The sequence below is a fragment of the Capricornis sumatraensis genome, chromosome 6, assembly GCF_032405125.1.
Source record: "Capricornis sumatraensis isolate serow.1 chromosome 6, serow.2, whole genome shotgun sequence".
NCBI classification, from domain to species: Eukaryota; Metazoa; Chordata; class Mammalia; order Artiodactyla; family Bovidae; genus Capricornis; species Capricornis sumatraensis.
The window spans coordinates 103,493,807-103,512,318 of NC_091074.1; the positions used below are offsets into that span (position 1 = coordinate 103,493,807).

The following is an 18,512-nucleotide window of genomic DNA, read 5'->3' on the forward strand; positions in this document are numbered from 1 at the left end:
AGACTTGAGGTGGAAAGAGACTAACAAGCCAGACGGAGTAAAAAGGGAAATACAAAATGTAATGAGGCCCTCCTAGGAGTCATATGCTTTCAAATAATGCCTCATTTAACCCTTAGTAAGACAAAGGATGAGATGGCTGGATGGCATCACTGACTCGATGGACATGAGTCTGAGTGAACCCCGGGAGTTGTTGATGGACAGGGAGGCCTGGCGTGCTGAGATTCATGGGGTCACAAAGATTCATGGACACGACTGAGCGACTGAACTGAACTGAACTGAAGACAATAATATATTCAAATTTCACTATTAAGTTACGTTTAACCCTTATGGTATGCTCAAATCTGGCCTCAGGAGAATTTCAAAATCCTTATTCATTATAGCATATTCTCCATTCCAAATTATCAGCATTACTTTGTTTTTGCCGTATATTAGGAAATGACATAAATATGATTAGTTAGTGAATTAGGAAGAGGGCAATCTCATAGAAAGGAAGAGGTGTAAACCTTCTTAGTCATAAAATATGTGGTGGGAGCTTCTAATTTTTCTATTGTTTTCACTGTAACTGAAAGAGTTCCTATAAAACTCAAGATTCTCAGAGATGACAACTATAAACTTTGTACAAAGTATCAAAAAAATTACTCAGAAGAAGTAATGTTTTTATGTGAGTTTCACATTTCAGGCTATTGGCTGAACTAGGCATTGTATGGAATGGGAAAAACTCTGATATTAAACTAGCACTTTCTCTGGACAAGCCAATTGTGTTCTGGGAAATCAAAGCCACTCTAACTTAAGGAGAGAATTCCAGAAAGGAGAGATACAGAAAAAGCATCATGTTCTATGTTAAAATCTTAACCAGGTTCTCTGACTGACTCCTATGCTATGTATGCATAACTCAGCTAAAGATGAAAAATGTACATTTAACTAAAATATGAACAGCTAACAAAAATACCACATTTACAGCCTGATTCAAACCAGGTTCATCACAAAACCAGCACATAGGAATTTATTGTAATTCATAGTCTCCAAATGTCACATTGTCCAGGAAACAATCCAAAATTACTTATCATATAAAGAAGCTGAAATAGATGACACACTTTCAAGATAACAGGCAGTCAGTAGGAACCAAAACTCTGAGATAGCCCAAATGTTGAAATTATAAGAAAGGATGATAAACAACTAGTAAAACTATTTAGATAAAGTAAAGGAAAAAACATTCACAAAGAAGGAAAAAATACTAAATCTCAGTGGAGAAATAACTAAAGAAAGAACCAAATGGAAGTCTATAACTGGAAAGTATTACTATAATATCAAAAATTTTAAATTCATAGAATCGGTTTAACAAAAGAATAGAGATGATCCAAATGAGCTATCAGGGAAGCCCAAATAGAGGTGATAAAGAATTCAAAACCTGGAACAATATCAACATCATGGCACCATGAATCATTCTCTTTTCTCTCTCCTTCAGTCAGTTTAGTCACTCAGTTGTGTCCAACTCTCTGCAACCCCATGAACTGCAGCACACCATGCTTCCCTGTTCATCACCAACTCCCAGAGCATGCTCAAACTCACGTCCATCAAGTCGGTGACACCATCCAACCATCTCATCCTCTGCTGTCCCCTTCTCCTCTTGCCTTCAATCTTTCCCAACATCAGGGTCTTTTCAAACGAGTCAGTTCTTCGCATCAGGTGGCCAAACTATTAGAGTTTCAGATTCAGCATCAGTCCTTCCAATGAATATTCAGGACTGATTTCCTTTAGGAAATGGGGTCGCAAAGAGTTGGACACGACTGAGCAACTTCACTCACCCACTCACTCAGCTTTCTTTATGGTCCAGCTCTCACATCTACACATGACTACTGGAAAAACCATAACTGATTATACAGACCTTTGTCAGAAATGTAATGTCTCTGATTTTTAATATGTTGTCTAGGTTTGTCAACTGTTACTGTCCCATATATGGGCTTCCAAGGTAACTCAGATGGTAAAGAATCTGCCTGCAATGCAGGAGACTCAGGTTTGATCCCTAGGTTGGGAGGATACCCTGAGGAAGGGAATGGCAACCCACTCCAGTGTTCTTGCCTAGAGAATTCCATGGATAGAGGAGCCTGGAGGGCTACAGTCCACAGGGTCACAAAGAGTTGGACACAACTGAAGAAACATAGCATCAGCAGCAGCATTGTCATATATATGATACATATATACATAATATATGCAATATACAAGATCTATGATAAGATATAAAGAGTGCCAACCTAGGCATAATATGTTCCAGAAGGGGAACAGAGAAAGAAGGTGATTGAAAATGTATATAAAGAAATTATGGCTGAAAACTTACCAAATCTAAAAGAGGGTTAGATGAAGGAATCACAGAGGGTCCCAAACAAGATGAAATCAAACAGACTCACATCAAGACATATCATAACTAATTAAAATGACAAAAAATTAAAGAGAGGATTCTAAAGGTAGCAAGAGATAAATAGTTACAAGAGAACACCCATCAGGCTATCAGTTGATTTCTCTGCAGAAACTTTTCAGGTAGAAAGGGAGTGGCATGAAATCTTCAAAATCCTGGAAGGAAAAAAACCTGAACTCCAGGATACTCTCCTCAGCAATATTATTATTAAAACTAGGAGGAAGAATAAAGGATTTCTCAGGCAAGCAAAAATTAAAAGATTACAACAATACTAAACCTAACTTAAAAGAAATACTGAAAGGTCCTCTCCAAACAGCAAAGAAGCAAGAGTCTACAGGGAAGGGAAAAATCACAACAGGAAAGGCAAATACACCACCCTTACGGCAGAAAGTGAAGAGGAAATAAAAAGCCTCTTGATGAAAGTGAAAGAGGAGAGTGAAAAAGTTGGCTTAAAGCTCAACATTCAGAAAACGAAGATCATGGCATCCGGTCACATCACTTCATGGGAAATAGATGGGGAAACAGTGGAAACAGGGTCAGACTTTATTTTGGGGGGCTCCAAAATCACTGTAGATGGTGACTGCAGCCATGAAATTAAAAGATGCTTACTCCTTGGAAGAAAAGTTATGACCACTATGATCCACCTCCCAGAATTCTGGAAATAAAAGCAAAAATAAACAAATGGGATCTAATTAAAATTAAAAGCTTCTGCACAACAAAGGAAAATATACGCAAGGTGAAAAGACAGCCTTCTGAATGGGAGAAAATAATAGCAAATGAAACAACTGACAAACAACTAATCTCAAAATTATACAAGCAACTTATGCAGCTCAATTCCAGAAAAATAAACGACCCAATCAAAAAATGGGCCAAAGAACTAAATAGACATTTCTCCAAAGAAGACATACGGATGGCTAACAAACACATGAAAAGATGCTCAACATCACTCATTATCAGAGAAATGCAAATCAAAACCACAATGAGGTACCACTTCACACCAGTCAGAATGGCTGCGATCCAAAAATCTGCAAGCAATAAATGCTGGAGAGGGTGTGGAGAAAAGGGAACCCTCCTACACTGTTGGTGGGAATGCAAACTAGTACAGCCACTATGGAGAACAGTGTGGAGATTCCTTAAAAAATTGCAAATAGAACTACCTTATGACCCAGCAATCCCACTGCTGGGTATACACACCGAGGAAACCAGAATTGAAAGAGACACATGTACCCCAATGTTCATCGCAGCACTGTTTATAATAGCCAGGACATGGAAACAACCTAGATGTCCATCAGCAGATGAATGGATAAGAAAGCTTTGGTACATGTACACAATGGAGTATTACTCAGCCGTTAAAAAGAATTCATTTGAATCAGTTCTGATGAGATGGATGAAACTGGAGCCGATTATACAGAGTGAAGTAAGCCAGAAAGAAAAACACCAATACAGTATACTAACACATATATATGGAATTTAGAAAGATGGCAATGACGACCCTGTATGCAAGACAGGAAAAAAGACACGGCTGTGTATAACGGACTTTTGGACTCAGAGGGAGAGGGAGAGGGTGGGATGATTTGGGAGAATGGCATTCTATCATGTATACTATCATGTAAGAATTGAATCGCCAGTCTATGTCTGACACAGGATACAGCATGCTTGGGGCTGGTGCATGGGGATCACCCACAGAGATGTTATGGGGAGGGAGGTGGGAGGGGGTTTCATGTTTGGGAACACATGTAAGAATTAAAGATTTTAAAATTTAAAAATAAAATAAAATAAAATAAAACGTAAAAAAAAAAAAAAAGAAAAGTTATGACCAACCTAGATAGCATATTCAAAAGCAGAGACATTACTTTGCTGACTAAGGTCCATCTAGTCAAGGCTATGGTTTTTCCTATGGTCATGTATGGATGTGAGAGTTGGACTGTGAAGAAGGCTGAGCGCCGAAGAATTGATGGTTTTGAACTGTGGTGTTGGAGAAGACTCTTGAGAGTCCCTTGGACTGCAAGGAGATCCAACCAGTCCATCCTGAAGGAGATCAACCCTGAGATTTCTTTGGAAGGAATGATGCTAAAGCTGAAATTCCAGTACTTTGGCCACCTCATGCGAAGAGTTGACTCATTGGAAAAGACTCTGATGCTGGGAGGGATTGGGGGCAGGAGAAGGGGACGACCCAGGATGAGATGGCTGGATGGCATCACGTACTCGATGGACGTGAATCTGACTGAACTCCGGGAGATGGTGATGAACAGGGAGGCCTGGCGTGCTGCAATTCATGGGGTCGCAAAGAGCCGGACACGACTGAGTGAGTGAACTGAACTGAACTGAACTGAAGATCACTCTAAGCCAGTACATAGATTTAAAAAAACAAACAAACAAAAATTTGTAAAAGCAATTATAGCTACAAAAAGTAGATAAACATGAACATGTAAAGTAGGAAAGAAAAATCACAAAATTTGGGGGAGGGAAGTAAAAAAACACAGATCTTTTAGAATGCATTTTAATTTATATGACTATTAGTCTGAAGCATATAGGTATTATTGTGGGTTAACATTCTTGAAAACTAGGGTAACCAGAAATCAGAAACGTACAATAGATTCACACACACACACACACACACACACACACAAAACGTAACTCAAGCATAAAAATCAAAGAAAACCATCAAATCAAAAAAGAAAAAGAAAAAAGAAGAAAAAATAAACAAAAATGAACTAAAAAATCAACGGGAAAACAAGGTTAAAATGGCAATAAGTACATATCTATCAATAATTACTTTCAATGGCACTGGACTAACTGCTCTAATCAAAACATAATGGGTGAAATTTAGAATGATGGCACTGATGAACAAATTTGCAGGGCAGCAAAGGAGATGTAGACATAGAGAACAGACTTTCGGACACAGGAGGGGAAAGAAGGAGGGGTAGGATTTGAGATGGTAGCACTGAAACATGTACATTATTGTCTGTAAAACAGATAGTCAGTGGGAATTTGCCCTATGATGCAGGAAAATCGAATCTGGTGCTCTGTGACAACCTACAGGGGAGGTATGGGGTGGGAGATGGGAGGGATGTTCATGTTGATGTAGGGCAGAAACCAACACAATATTGAAATTATCCTCCAATTTAAAAAAATTTTTAAAGAGACAAACAAACAAAAAAGACACAATAGACCAGACAGACTTAATCATCACCTACAGAACACTACATTCAAAAATATACATTCTTTTCAAGTGTGCATGAACCACACACTAGGACAAAAAATAAGTCTCTACAAATTTAAGAGGACAGAAATTATTTCAAGTGTCTTTTCTGACCCTAACATTATGAAACTAGGAAATCAAACAGAAAGAAAAATAGGAAAAAACAAATACATGGAGACTAAACAACATGATACTAAAAAACCAATGGGTCCACAATGAAATAAAAGAGGAAATCAGATATAAATGACAATGAATAACTACCTTACAAAATTGATGGGATGCAAAATTAGTTCTAATAGGGAAGTTCATAGTGATACAGGATCTGGTTTTGAGATCTGATCTGCTATTGAGAAACTAATAAATAAAATAATCATATTTCCCATTTCTCTAGTACCTTAAAGTTTTCTAACATTTTCATATAAAGGATTGTACTCTATACTCACCTCACATTGACCAACTGATCTTTTTCAAGTTGGATTTTAATAACCGTAGAACTCAGAGAATGTGTGATTTCAGAGATGGTCTAACAACATACTATTTGACTCCAGGTTTCCTTAAAATGTTCTTTACATTTGCATATATGAATATATTTGTAAACACAAATGAACAAGGTAGAATAATGTAAATACTGAACAGTTGGGGGGAAATACAACAGAGCATAGTGTTAGTGACAAAAAAAAAAAACCCATACATTAAGTATTTAGTGAAGTTTAAAACCAAAAAAGGAACAGAAATATAAGGAAAGAATGAGGAAAGAAATTTGCATTCAGGAGTCAAATTGGTTCTCTTATATCAGAGCTAATTCTGGTAAAGTCTGGAAGATTTTCTAAACCTGTGGAATGTTCCCATTCATGCTATCTTTTTTTTCTTCTCTGTTGCCTCTATTAATTAAAGTAAAACTTTAAAGGAAAGAATGAATCATGAAAGTTATTTGAGAAACCTTGTTCCATAACCAATCAGGATGGGAATAAAAACTGCACGGAAATGAGTGGATCTCAGTACTCTGAAGCCTACAGGAAGGAAAACAAGGTAAGGGCAAGTGGCTGGTCAAGAAATGTGAAAGTGACCAAGGAATTTATCAGCAGGAGGTGTACCACTTCATCCTCTGCAGTTCCAAAATGACCCCTCTAAAACACCAATTCAAAAGTATCCAGTTCTTTCTTACAGCTCTCACTGGATGCTATAGTATACCATAGTAGTTTTAAAACTTTTCCCAGCAACTTTTATTTTTCCCAAATAAAATATTAAGAAACACAGAACATAAGAAACAAAGGCACAGCCAGCTAGAGGGTTAGGGGGTATCAGGGATCTGACTTCTTAGAATGTCCTATTCTACCCTCACTCCTTCGGTGCAATAAAGATCCAACATACTATGAACGCATTTCATTTGAATGCAAACAAAGGAACCAGTTTAGAAAATAGTAGAGAAGGAAAATATTTAATATTAAATATTCTTCATATTTTGTTCAAGTCAGTCTATATTCCACAAGATTGTGCACCCCTTGGTGATGTTTTGATTTTCATTTCCATGTTGTTTATATTTATATTTATGTATATATATATATTTATTTGTATATATATATATATTGCAATATATATATATTGCTAACAGGTAGCATAATGCCTGAAACAAAGTAGATACTCAGTAAACATTGGTTGATTGAATAATTGAATTAAGGAAGAGATGACTCCTTGAATGAATGGAAAGCTCATATTTTACAGGAAATTCATATAACAATAAAAACACCTAATCTGTGACACTTTAAATCCATTATTACCAAGTTCCCAAGTTCTTCAGAAACTAAGTAATTTTTATGTCACTTAACAGTATTATAATTTTCACTCAAAGTCACCACTGCTCATCTGCTGAAACAAAAATAGACCAAATTTCCTCATCAGTTGGCATGTATGCACAAAGCCTCACATTCCTTCAGACAACTCTGTACAGAAGTATGCTTGCCAGATTGCAGGCAAGAGAATATCAGCTCTAGGAAAAATAGCATCATTTTTCTACTCTTTCCTATGATATACACACAGCCAGGTATCTAACATCCAAAAGTGGTCATCCCTCTCTAAGGTCAAACACTACCCCATTATGAATCATTTAGTGCTGAATTTATTTAGCACGCTGACCCTTAAAAGGCACTTTGTACTTTACCTTCCTAGGAAAGTTTTGAAACTAGAAAACTGATGCACATAGAAGGTAAGAGGTTAAACTAGTTAAATGCTACTTCTGTTTACATAAGATTATAGAACTCATCATTCTAGATTTAAACTAACTGTGGTTTGGGTGAGAATCTTTTCTACCCATAGATTTCTTTCCCTTTTCTCTTTAAGAGAGTCATGAAGAACGTGGGCCTTAGATTTCTCTCACATTTAGACCCTAGGAACAGAAAAATTAGAATTTGAAGAATCAATGGTGCTACCAATCCTTACATTTATTTTGGAACTTACAGGTGAGAACTAGTCCTGCATTCAAAGTAAATGAATTTTTTAAAGCAACATTCACTTTCCCCCTGAGAAGCATTTCTGACAGAGTATATTCTTCACAGCTGCCTTCACGTCTTTGTTCCTCAAACTGTAGATGAGGGGATTGAGCATTGGCGTCACAACTCCATAGAAGAGAGAGATGATTTTGTCTGTGACTTGGACTTTGTCTATACCAGAGGAATCTTTAGCCTTGGGCTTTGCATACATGAAGAGGATGGTTCCATAGAATATAATCACCACTGTTAAGTGGGCAGAGCAGGTGGAGAAGGCTTTGCGCCTTCCTTCTGAAGAAGGAATCCTCAGGATGGTAGAGAGAATGAAAACATAGGAAATGAAAATAAAAAGTACTGGGACCACAAGAAAAATCATATTAGCAACAACCATGCTGATAACATTTACGGAGATATCAGCACAGGCCAATTTTAAGACAGCCAAGATTTCACAAGTAAAATGATTAATGACATTATCCCCACAAAAAGGAAGCCGCATTGCAAGAGAGGTCTGCAACATAGAATTGACACCCCCTGCAATCCAGGACCCTGCAGCCATAGGCACATACAAATTCTTGCTCATAATGATGGGGTATCTCAGAGGGTTGCAGATGGCCACATAGCGGTCAAATGCCATCATGCTTATAAGGGCACATTCCGTGGCTCCCATAGCAAAGGAGAGAAACATTTGTACTCCACATTCAGAGAAGGAAATGGTCTTCTTTGAAGTTAAGAAGCTGCTGAGAAATAAGGGGATAGAAGAACTGGTGTAGCAAATATCCAAGAATGATAAGTTACTGAGGAAAAAGTACATGGGGGTATGCAGGTGAGAGTCACAGACACTTACAATGATGATGACACCATTTCCCAGCAGGATCACCATGTACATAAATAACACCAGCACAAAATAAACGGCTTCAAGCTCTGGGTAGCCAGAAAGCCCCAGCAGGACAAATTCTGTAACAGAAGACTGATTGGTCTTTCCCATATTAATGGTCTTTCCATTAACTAATGATCTTTCCCATTTTCTTTCAACAAAAGAAATTCTGCAGCAGTTGGAACACATGTGGATCTGTTATCACAGTGTTTGTAAGAGTTGTTTGCAGCCTTAAGTGGTTTCCCTTATGGGTAATGTGGACCTATAATTGGATACACAGATAGGATGAGACTATGCTAAAATCCTCTAAGCTAAAATCAGTTAGACTTTCAGAACTCATAAAGAAGGCTTAAATTCAAAGAAAAGAAAATGTGCCCTTTTTAGAAGAGAGTCAGAACAAATATAGCTGGGTTAGAATTATGTCTCACATTATGAGTTTGAAATTATTTTGAATGCAATGTCACCATAACATTTTGATCAAACATTCCAGAATACAACTAATATTATCCGTAACAAAAATAATTGTTTTATAGCTACTAAAATCAAATGGTATGTGTAATCCTGCATCAACAGTAATATAACATCAGTTGCAAATAGATTGCAACTAGAAAAACAAACTGAAAAGACACATCTTTAGCAAAAGGATGTTTGGTAATTTCTAATTTGAGGAGAAATGTATACCTATAATATCCTAAAATATTAATTAAGGCATTAGTAATACTTATAAATGGCACCCCACTTCAGTAGTCTTGCCTGGAAAATCCCATGGACAGAGGAGCCTGGCAGGCTGCAGTCCATGGGGTCACGAAAAGTGGGACATGACTGAGCAACTTCACTTTGACTTTTCACTTTGATGCACTGCAGAAGGAAATGGCAACCCACTCCAGTGTTCTCGCCTGGAGAATCCCAGGGACAGGGGAGCCTGGTGGGCTGCCATCTATGGGGTTGCACAAAGTCGGACACAACTGAAGCGACTTAGCAGCAGTAGCAGCAGCAATACTTACAAAAGAAAATATTTTATATACAATTATTCTTCTTAGACTCTTTTGGTACAAATTGGGACATCTAGGTAACTTTATTTTCCTGCCAGATAAAGAATAACAAGTTGATCTCAGAAAACTTTAGTGCACCTGTCATAATCTCCACTCAAAACAAAAATATATATATATGAACTGAAAGATTTAAGGGACAGGGAATTTACTCTTTTACCTCCATGCTTGAGAAAATATAGATTAGCTTCTCCCTCCACAGAAATCTAGCAGCTTAACTTCTGCTCTAAGAGCTGCTCTGCTGATGGTCCTCTCACTACATATTCAGAAAACCTATAATAAAGAGAGGTGAGTCATTCTAAAATATTCTTAAGCATTAGCAATATGTTATAATTACTTGTATTAGTATTTTTATATTAAAACAGAAACAGATGTCGAATTACTTTTTTATGAGATTGCTAGTCTCATAAATTCCAACCCAGTAAATTCAGTAAAATTTAGTAAAACAACTAAAAGAAGAAGTATTTGTTTATCACTTTTTTCATTAATATAAAGTAGCTGCCATTTCTACAAGTGGGAAAAAAAAAGCAACTAACCACTAGCAAAACAGAACTGGTTTTCAGTAAAAATGAAAGCTAGAGCTTTTTATAGTCATTTATTTCACTAGTAAAAGAACAGCCAATGGAGTACCAAAACAACTTAAGATCTTTGCTGCTTTGAGGATGTTTTTAATCCCAAAAGCAATTTAAAGTTCACAGTATGGTTTGAGTAGAATTTAGAAAATTTCTAGTACTTTGGGGATGAAGTCCCTTAGAAGCAATTAAAACAAAGTTGCTAATATAATTTAACTAAGCTAACTCACAAAACAAATCTTCTGATTCTACACCCTTTGGGAAGGACAAATTTAGAATTCCTAGCCAGGTAAAATCATCAACATGAAAACTAGAATTGACTATATCTGATGGAAAGACATGGTAGTAATCTGTGACACTTAGGTCAAAATTGAACTTACTCTCTGGATACAAAGAAGATGGTAAGATACTGGAATGAAATAAGGAATGATATATAGTGATGAGTGTTCTTGTATCTAAAACTGCAGCATTTTTAGAAACTGAAGTTCCAACAGGACATGCTACCTGTTGTGTGTGGAGAAGGTATGAATATTACAAAAATTAAATAGGAAGTACTGCAAAAGAGTTGTAAAGATTCATTTCAGAAAAAGAAAGAAAAACGGAAATCATCAGTTCAGCTCAGCCGCTCAGTAGTGTCCACAGTTTGCGACCCCATGGACTGTAGCACGCCAGGCCTCCCTGTCCATCACCAACTCCCAGAGTTTACTCAAACTCACATCCATTGAGTCGGTCATGCCATCCAACCATCTATTCCTCTGTCGTCCTCTTCTCCTCCCACCTTCAATCTTTCCCAGCATCAGGGTCTTTTCAAATGGGTTAGTTCTTCACATCAGGTGGCCAAAGTATTCAGCATCAATCCTTCCCATGAATATTCAGGACTGATTCCTTTAGGTTGGACTGGTTGGATCTCCTTGCAGTCCAAGGCACTCTCAACAGTCTTCTCCAACACCACAGTGCAAAAAGATCAATTTTTCGGCACTCAGCTTTCTTTATGGTCCAACTCTCACATCTTACATGACTACTGGAAAAACCATAGCTTTGACTAGACAGACCTTTGTTAGCAAGGTAGTATCTCAGCTTTTTAATAAGTTGTCTATCTTGGTCATAACTTTTCTTCCAAGGAGCAAGTGTCTTTTAATTTCATGGCTGCAGTCACCATCTGCAGTGATTTTGGAGCCCCCAAAAATAAAGTCTGACACTGTTTCCATTGTTTCCCCATCTATTTGCCACGAAGTGATGGGCTCAGATGCCATGATCTTAGTTTTCTGAATGTTGAGTTTTAAGCCAACTTTTTCACTCTCCTCTTTCACTTTCATCAAGAGGCTCTTTAGTTCCTCTTCACTTTCTGCCATAAGAGTAGTGTCATCTGCATATCTGAGGTTATTGATATTTCTCCCGGCAATCTTGATTCCAGCTTGGGCTTCATCCAGCCCAGCATTTCTCATGATGTACTCTGCATATAAGTTAAATAAGCAGGGTGATAATATACAGCCTTGACATACTCCTTTTCTGATTTGGAAACAGTCTGTTTTTCCATGCCCAGTTCTAACTGTTGCTTCCTGACCTGCATATAGGTTTCTCAAGAGGCAGGTGAGGTGGTCTGGTATTCCCATCTCTTTCAGAATTTTCCGCAGTTTGTTGTGATCTACACAGTCAAAGGCTTTGGCATAGTCAATAAAGCAGAAATAGATGTTTTTCTGGAACTCTCTTGCTTTTTCCATGACCCAGAGGATGTTGGCAATTTGATCTCTGGTTCCTCTCCATTTGCTAAATCCAGCTTGAATATCTGGAAGTTCATGGTTCACATACTTGGAGAATTTTGAGCATTACTTTACTAGCATGTGAGATGAGTACAATTGTGCAATAGTTTGAGCATTCTTTGGCATCACCTTTCCTTTGGATTTTTATGAAAACTGACCTTTTCCAATATTGTAGCCACTGCTGAGTTTTCCAAATTTGCTGGCATATTGAGTGAAGCACTTTCACAGCATCATCTTTTAGGATTATAAGTTTTAAATAATTGACTTTTACATATTTTGAACTGATTTTAAAGGTTTAGAAAATTTACAGAATTCAAAGGCCCTTACATCTCTCAACTAAACTCTAATGTTAATATCTTACATAACCACAGTATAATTTCCAAGAGTGAGAAATTCAGGTTCCTTTGTTGTTGTTGTTTAGCTGCTAAGTCATGTCTGACTCATTTGCGACCCTGTAGACTGTAGCCCACCAGGCTCCTCTGTCCATGGGATTTCCCAGGCAAGATTACTGCCATGAGTTGCCATTATCTCTTGCAGGGGACCTTTCTGACTGGGAAACAAAGCCATAGCTCCTGCATTAGCAGGCAGATTCTTTACCACTGAGCCACCAGGGAAGCCCTGGATCCAGACTGCCAGTTATTAAATCCTGGTTCTAGCTATATGATCTTGAGAAAGCTACTTTAACTTCCCTTTATCTGTTTGCTCTGTAAAATAGTGATAATGATAGTTTATCATATTATTATTATATATAACACTTACAGGCTTGCAGTGAAATAATAAATGACTTAATAAAGTGCTTATCACAGTATCTGGCACAGAGTTAGTTCTCAATAAATATTAGCCAGCTATCATTGATCCAGCCATATTAATACTTATCAGCATTAATAAGATTGTTGTGCCACACTGTGATAAGGATAATTTATATATTATCAAAAGTTCTTTGTCATAAAATAAAAATACTACAGAAGATTTAGAGACAAATTCCTGGGTATTCCTTAACGTACAGTAGGGCTACATCCAGATAAACTCATCCTACCAAATACAGCTTAGCCTCAGTATAGTTCAGTTCAGTCACTTCGTTGTGTGTGTCTGACTCTTTGTGACCCCATGGACCACAGCACGCCAGGGCTCCCTATCCATCACCAACTCCCGGAGTTCACTCAAACTCACGTTCATTGAGTCAGTGATGCCATCCAACCATCTCATCCTCTGTCGTCCCCTTCTCCTCTTGCCTTCAATTTTTCCCAGCATCAGGGTCTTTACAAATGAGTCATTTCTTCACATCAGGTGGCCAAAGTATTGGAGTTTCAGCTTCAACATCAGTCCTTCCAATGAACATTCAGAACTGATTTCCTTTAGGATGGACTGGCTGGACCTCCCTGCAGTCCAAAAGACTCTCAAGAGTCTTCTCCAACACCACAGTGCAAAAGTATCAATTCTTCAGTGCTCAGCTTTCTTTATAGTCCAACTCTCACATGCATATATGACTACTGGAAAAACCATAGCCTTGACTAGACAAACATTAGTCAGCAAAGTCATGTCTCTGCTTTTTAATAAGCTGTGTAGGTTGGTCATAACGTTTCTTCCAAGGAGCAAGCGTCTTTTAATTTAATGCTGCAGTTCACCATCTGCAGTGATTTTGGAGCCCCAAAAAATAAAGTCAGCCAGTGTTTCAACTGTTTCTCCATCTATTTGCCATGATGTGATCGGACCAGATACCATGATCTTAGTTTTCTGAATGTTGAGCTTTAAGCCAACTTTTTCACTCTCCTCTTTCACTTTCATCAAGAGGCTCTTTAGTTCCTCTTCACTTTCTGCCATAAGGGTGGTGTCATCTGCATATCTGAGGTTATTGATACTTCTCCCAGCAATCTTGACTCCACCTTATGCTTCATCCAGCCCAGCGTTTCTCATGATGTACTCTTCATATAAGTTAAATAAGCAGAGTGATAATATACAGCCTTGACATACTCCTTTTCCAATTTGGAAACAGTCTGTTTTTCCATGTCCAGTTCTAACTGTTGCTTTCTGACCGGTATACATATTTCCCAAGAGGCAGGTGAGGTGGTCTGGTATTCCCATCTCTTTAAGAATTTTCCACAGTTTATTCTGATCCAGACAGTCAAAGGCTTTGGCATAGTCAATAAAGAAGAAATAGGTGTTTCTTACTCTTGCTTTTCGAAATCTCTTGCTTTTCAATGATCTAGCAGATGTTGGCAATTTGATCTCTGGTTCCTCTCCATTTGCTAAATCCAGTTTGAATATCTGGAAGTTCACGGTTCACATACTGTTGAAGCCTGGCTTGGAGAATTTTGAGCATTACTTTTCTAGCATGTGAGATGAGTGCAATTGTGCGGTAGTTTGAGCATTCTTTGGCATCACCTTCTTAGGGATTGAAATGAAAACTGACCTTTTCCATTATTGTGGCCACTGCTGAGTTTTCCAAATTTGCTGGCATATTGAGTGCAGCACTTCCATAGCATCATCTTTTAGGATTTGAAATAGCTCAATTGGAATTCCATCACCTCCACTAGCTTTGTTCATAGTAATGCTTCCTAAGACCCTCTTGACTTCACATTCCAGGATGTCTGGCTCTAGGTGAGTGATCACATCATCGATATTATCTGGGTCATGAAGATCTTTTTTATACAGTTCTGTGTATTCTTGCCACCTCTTCTTAATATCTTCTGCTTCTGTTAGGTCCCTACCATTTCTGTCCTTTATTGAGCTTATCTTTGCATGAAATGTTCCCTTGGTATCTCTAATTTTCTTGAAGAGATCTCTAGTCTTTCCCATTCTGTTGTTTTCCTCTATTTCTTTGCACTGATCACTGAGGAAGGCTTTCTTATCTCTCCTCACTATTCTTTGGAACTCTGCATTCAAATGGGTATATCTTTCCTTTCCTCCTTTGCTTTTGGCTTCTCTTCTTTTCACAGCTATTTGCAAGGCCTCTTTAGACAGCCATTTTGCTATTTTATATTTCTTTTTCTTGGGGATGGTCTTTTCCCTGTCTCCTGTACAATGTCACGAACCTCCGTCCATAGTTTTCAGGCACTCTCTCTATCAGATCTAGCCCCTGAAAATGACAAAATGTGGTCCACTGGAGAAGGGAATGGCAAACCACCTCCTATTCCTGCCTTGAGAACCCCATGAACAGTATGAAAAGGCAAAAAGATTGGACACTGAAAGATGAACTCCCCAGCTCGGTAGGTGGCCAATATGCTACTGGAGATCAGTGGAGCAATAACTCCAGGAAGAATGAAGAAATGGAGCCAAAGTCAAAACAACACCCAGTTGTGGATGTGACTGGTGATGAAAGGAAGGTCCAATGCTGTAAAGAGCAATATTGCATAGGAACCTGGAAGGTTAGGTCCATGAATCAAGACAAGTTGGAAGTGGTCAAACAAGAGATGGCCAAGAGCAAACATCGACATTTTAGGAATCAGCAAACTAAAATGGACTGGAATGGGAGAATTTAACTCAGATGACCATTTACTATTACTGTGGACAAGAATCCCTTAGAAGAAATGGAGTATCTATCACAGTCAACAAGAGTCCAAAATGCATTACTTGGATGCAGTCTCAAAAATGACAGAATGATCTCTCTGTTTCCAAGCAAACCATTCAGTATCATGGTAATCCAAGCCTACGCCCTGACCAGTAATGCTGAAGAGGCTGCAGTTGAACGGTTCTATGAAGACCTACAAGACCTCCTAGAATTAACACCCAAAAAGATGTCCTTTTCATTATAGGGGACTGGAATGCAAAAGTAGGAAGTCAAGAAACACCTGGAGTAACAGGCAAATTTGGCCTTGGAGTACAGAATGAAGCAGGGCAAAGGCTAAGAGAGTTTTGCCAAGAGAACACACTGGTCATAGCACACACACTATCCAACAACACAAGAGAAGACTACACATGGACATCACCAGATGGTCAACCCCGAAATTATTCTTTGCAGCCAAATATGGAGAAGCTCTATACAGTCAGCAAAAACAAGACCAGGAGCTGACTGTGGCTCAGATCATCAATTCCTTATTGCCAAAGTCAGACTTAAATTGAAGAAAGTAGGGGAAACCACTAGACCATTCAGGTATGACCTAAATCAAATCCCTAATGATTATATGTTTAACCTAGCCTACCTTAAACAAGCTCAGAACACTTACGTTAGCCTTTAGTTGGGCAAAATCATCTAACACAAAACTTATTTTATAATATAAAGTGTTTAATATTCTCATGTAACTTATTGAATACTGTACTTAAAGTGAAAAGCAGAAGAGTTGTCTGGGTTCAGAATGGTTGTATCAGTTGCTAACCCTCATGATTGCTTGGCTGATTGTGAGCTGTGGTGGCTGCTACCCAGTATCTCAGGAGAGTGTCATGTATCACTAGGCCAGGGAAAGATAAAAATTCAAAATTTGAAGTACACTTTCCTCTGAGTGGTAGGACTTTGTTACCACCATCAAGTCGAACAAACAAGTCAAAACATCAGAAGTTGGATACCATTTACATACATATGAACAGGGAAAAAAATTATCACTCAGTACTGAGTAAAACTATATTAATTTACCTGTAAAAAATATATGCACCTAGGAGTTTCATGACCCCCCCCCAAAAAAAAAACAGAGGAATTACAGAATTTAGAGGAATGCAAATGTTATGAAGATAACCTATACACTAAGGGAGGTGAAATTCCAGGTTCTAAAAAATTGTACTTAATGCAGATGCAGGCTGTTTGGTCTATGGGAAGGCCCTCACAACCAATCACAAATATTTCCAGATTAACTCACAACTGGTCCTTGAAAGACTCAATAGATGCCCATCTGAGAAGAGATAATATTGTGTCTGCCCATTATGAATTCAAATTTCAGTACCATCACCTTAAACACAATATATAAAATTTCCATTTTAAACCAACAAGATCTAATAATTATAATCAAAAATTAAATAAACATAATATTAAGATATAATTACAAAAGTATAACTCCAGATACAGTATTTTAACCACATATTATAGGAGGCATCTAAGATATTTAACTCTCACAACAAATTGGCAGTTTTCCTCCCACATTTTACCACGACCCAAGTGAGTCTCAGAAATTGAAGTAACTTATCCAAAGTCCCACATAAGCTAAATTATATGGTGTTAATTATATATGATGTACTATCTTTTATTGAATAAAAATATGTAACACTGCATAACTTTATGGTACACAGCTTGTTGCTGTGATACATTTATATATTAACATGAGATATGTTCCTCCTATAACCAGTCTGTTAAAGGTTTTTATCATGAAAGTATGTTGTATATTGTCAAATGCTTTCTCTGCATCTATTGAGATGGTCATGACGTTTTTATCTTTATTTTTATTGACATGATGGATTACACAGATTGGTGTATATGCTGAGCCCAGAGATAAATCCCACTTTATCATGACATATAACCCTTTTAATATGTTCTTGAATTCAGTTTTCTAATACTTGGAAAAGAACTCTTGCCTATATATTCATCAGGAATATTGGTCTATAGTTTTCTTTTCTTGTGGTATTCTTATTTGGTTTTTGTATCAAAATAATGCTGACCTCTTAGAATGAGTTTGGAAATGTTCCCTCCTCCTCAATAGTTTGGAACAATTTGAGAAGAATTGGTATTAATTCTTCTTTAAAAGTTTAATCGAATTCTCCAGTGATGACATCTGGTCCTAGAGTTTTCTGTGTTTGGAGTTGTTTTGATTACAGTTTCAATGTCTTTACTCATTACTGATCTGCTCAGATTCTCTATTTCTTCTTGAGTCAGTCTTGGTAGGTTTCTTCTAGAAATATATCCATTTCTTCTGAGTTATGTGTTGTCATATAATTGTTCAAGTAGTCTCTTACAATTCTATTTGTGCAGTAATTCTTTTAAGTATGATTGATCCTTTCCATTGTTATTCTAGTCTCCATTTTATTTATTTTCTCTCTGAATCTTATTCCCTTCTTTCTATTCATTTTGGTCTTATTTGTTCTTTTTCTAGTTTACTGAGATGCAAAGTAGGATGTTTATTTGAAATCTGATTTCTTGCTGTGGTACATATACACAGCCATTAAATATGGCTCATTAAATATTACTCAGCCATGAAAAAGAATACATTTGAATCTGTTCTGATGAGGTGGATGAAACTG

At 37.5% G+C, this 18,512-nt stretch overlaps 1 protein-coding gene across 1 annotated transcript; it reads right to left on the reverse strand.

Annotated features, from left to right (window-relative positions):
* Positions 1–8,120: 8,120 nt before the first annotated feature.
* LOC138081259 (olfactory receptor 13C7-like) lies at positions 8,121–9,083 on the reverse strand. The gene has a single exon (XM_068974382.1). The coding sequence runs from the start codon at positions 9,081–9,083 to the stop codon at positions 8,121–8,123; it is 963 nt and encodes a 320-aa protein (XP_068830483.1).
* Between the last annotated feature and the right edge of the window lie 9,429 nt (positions 9,084–18,512).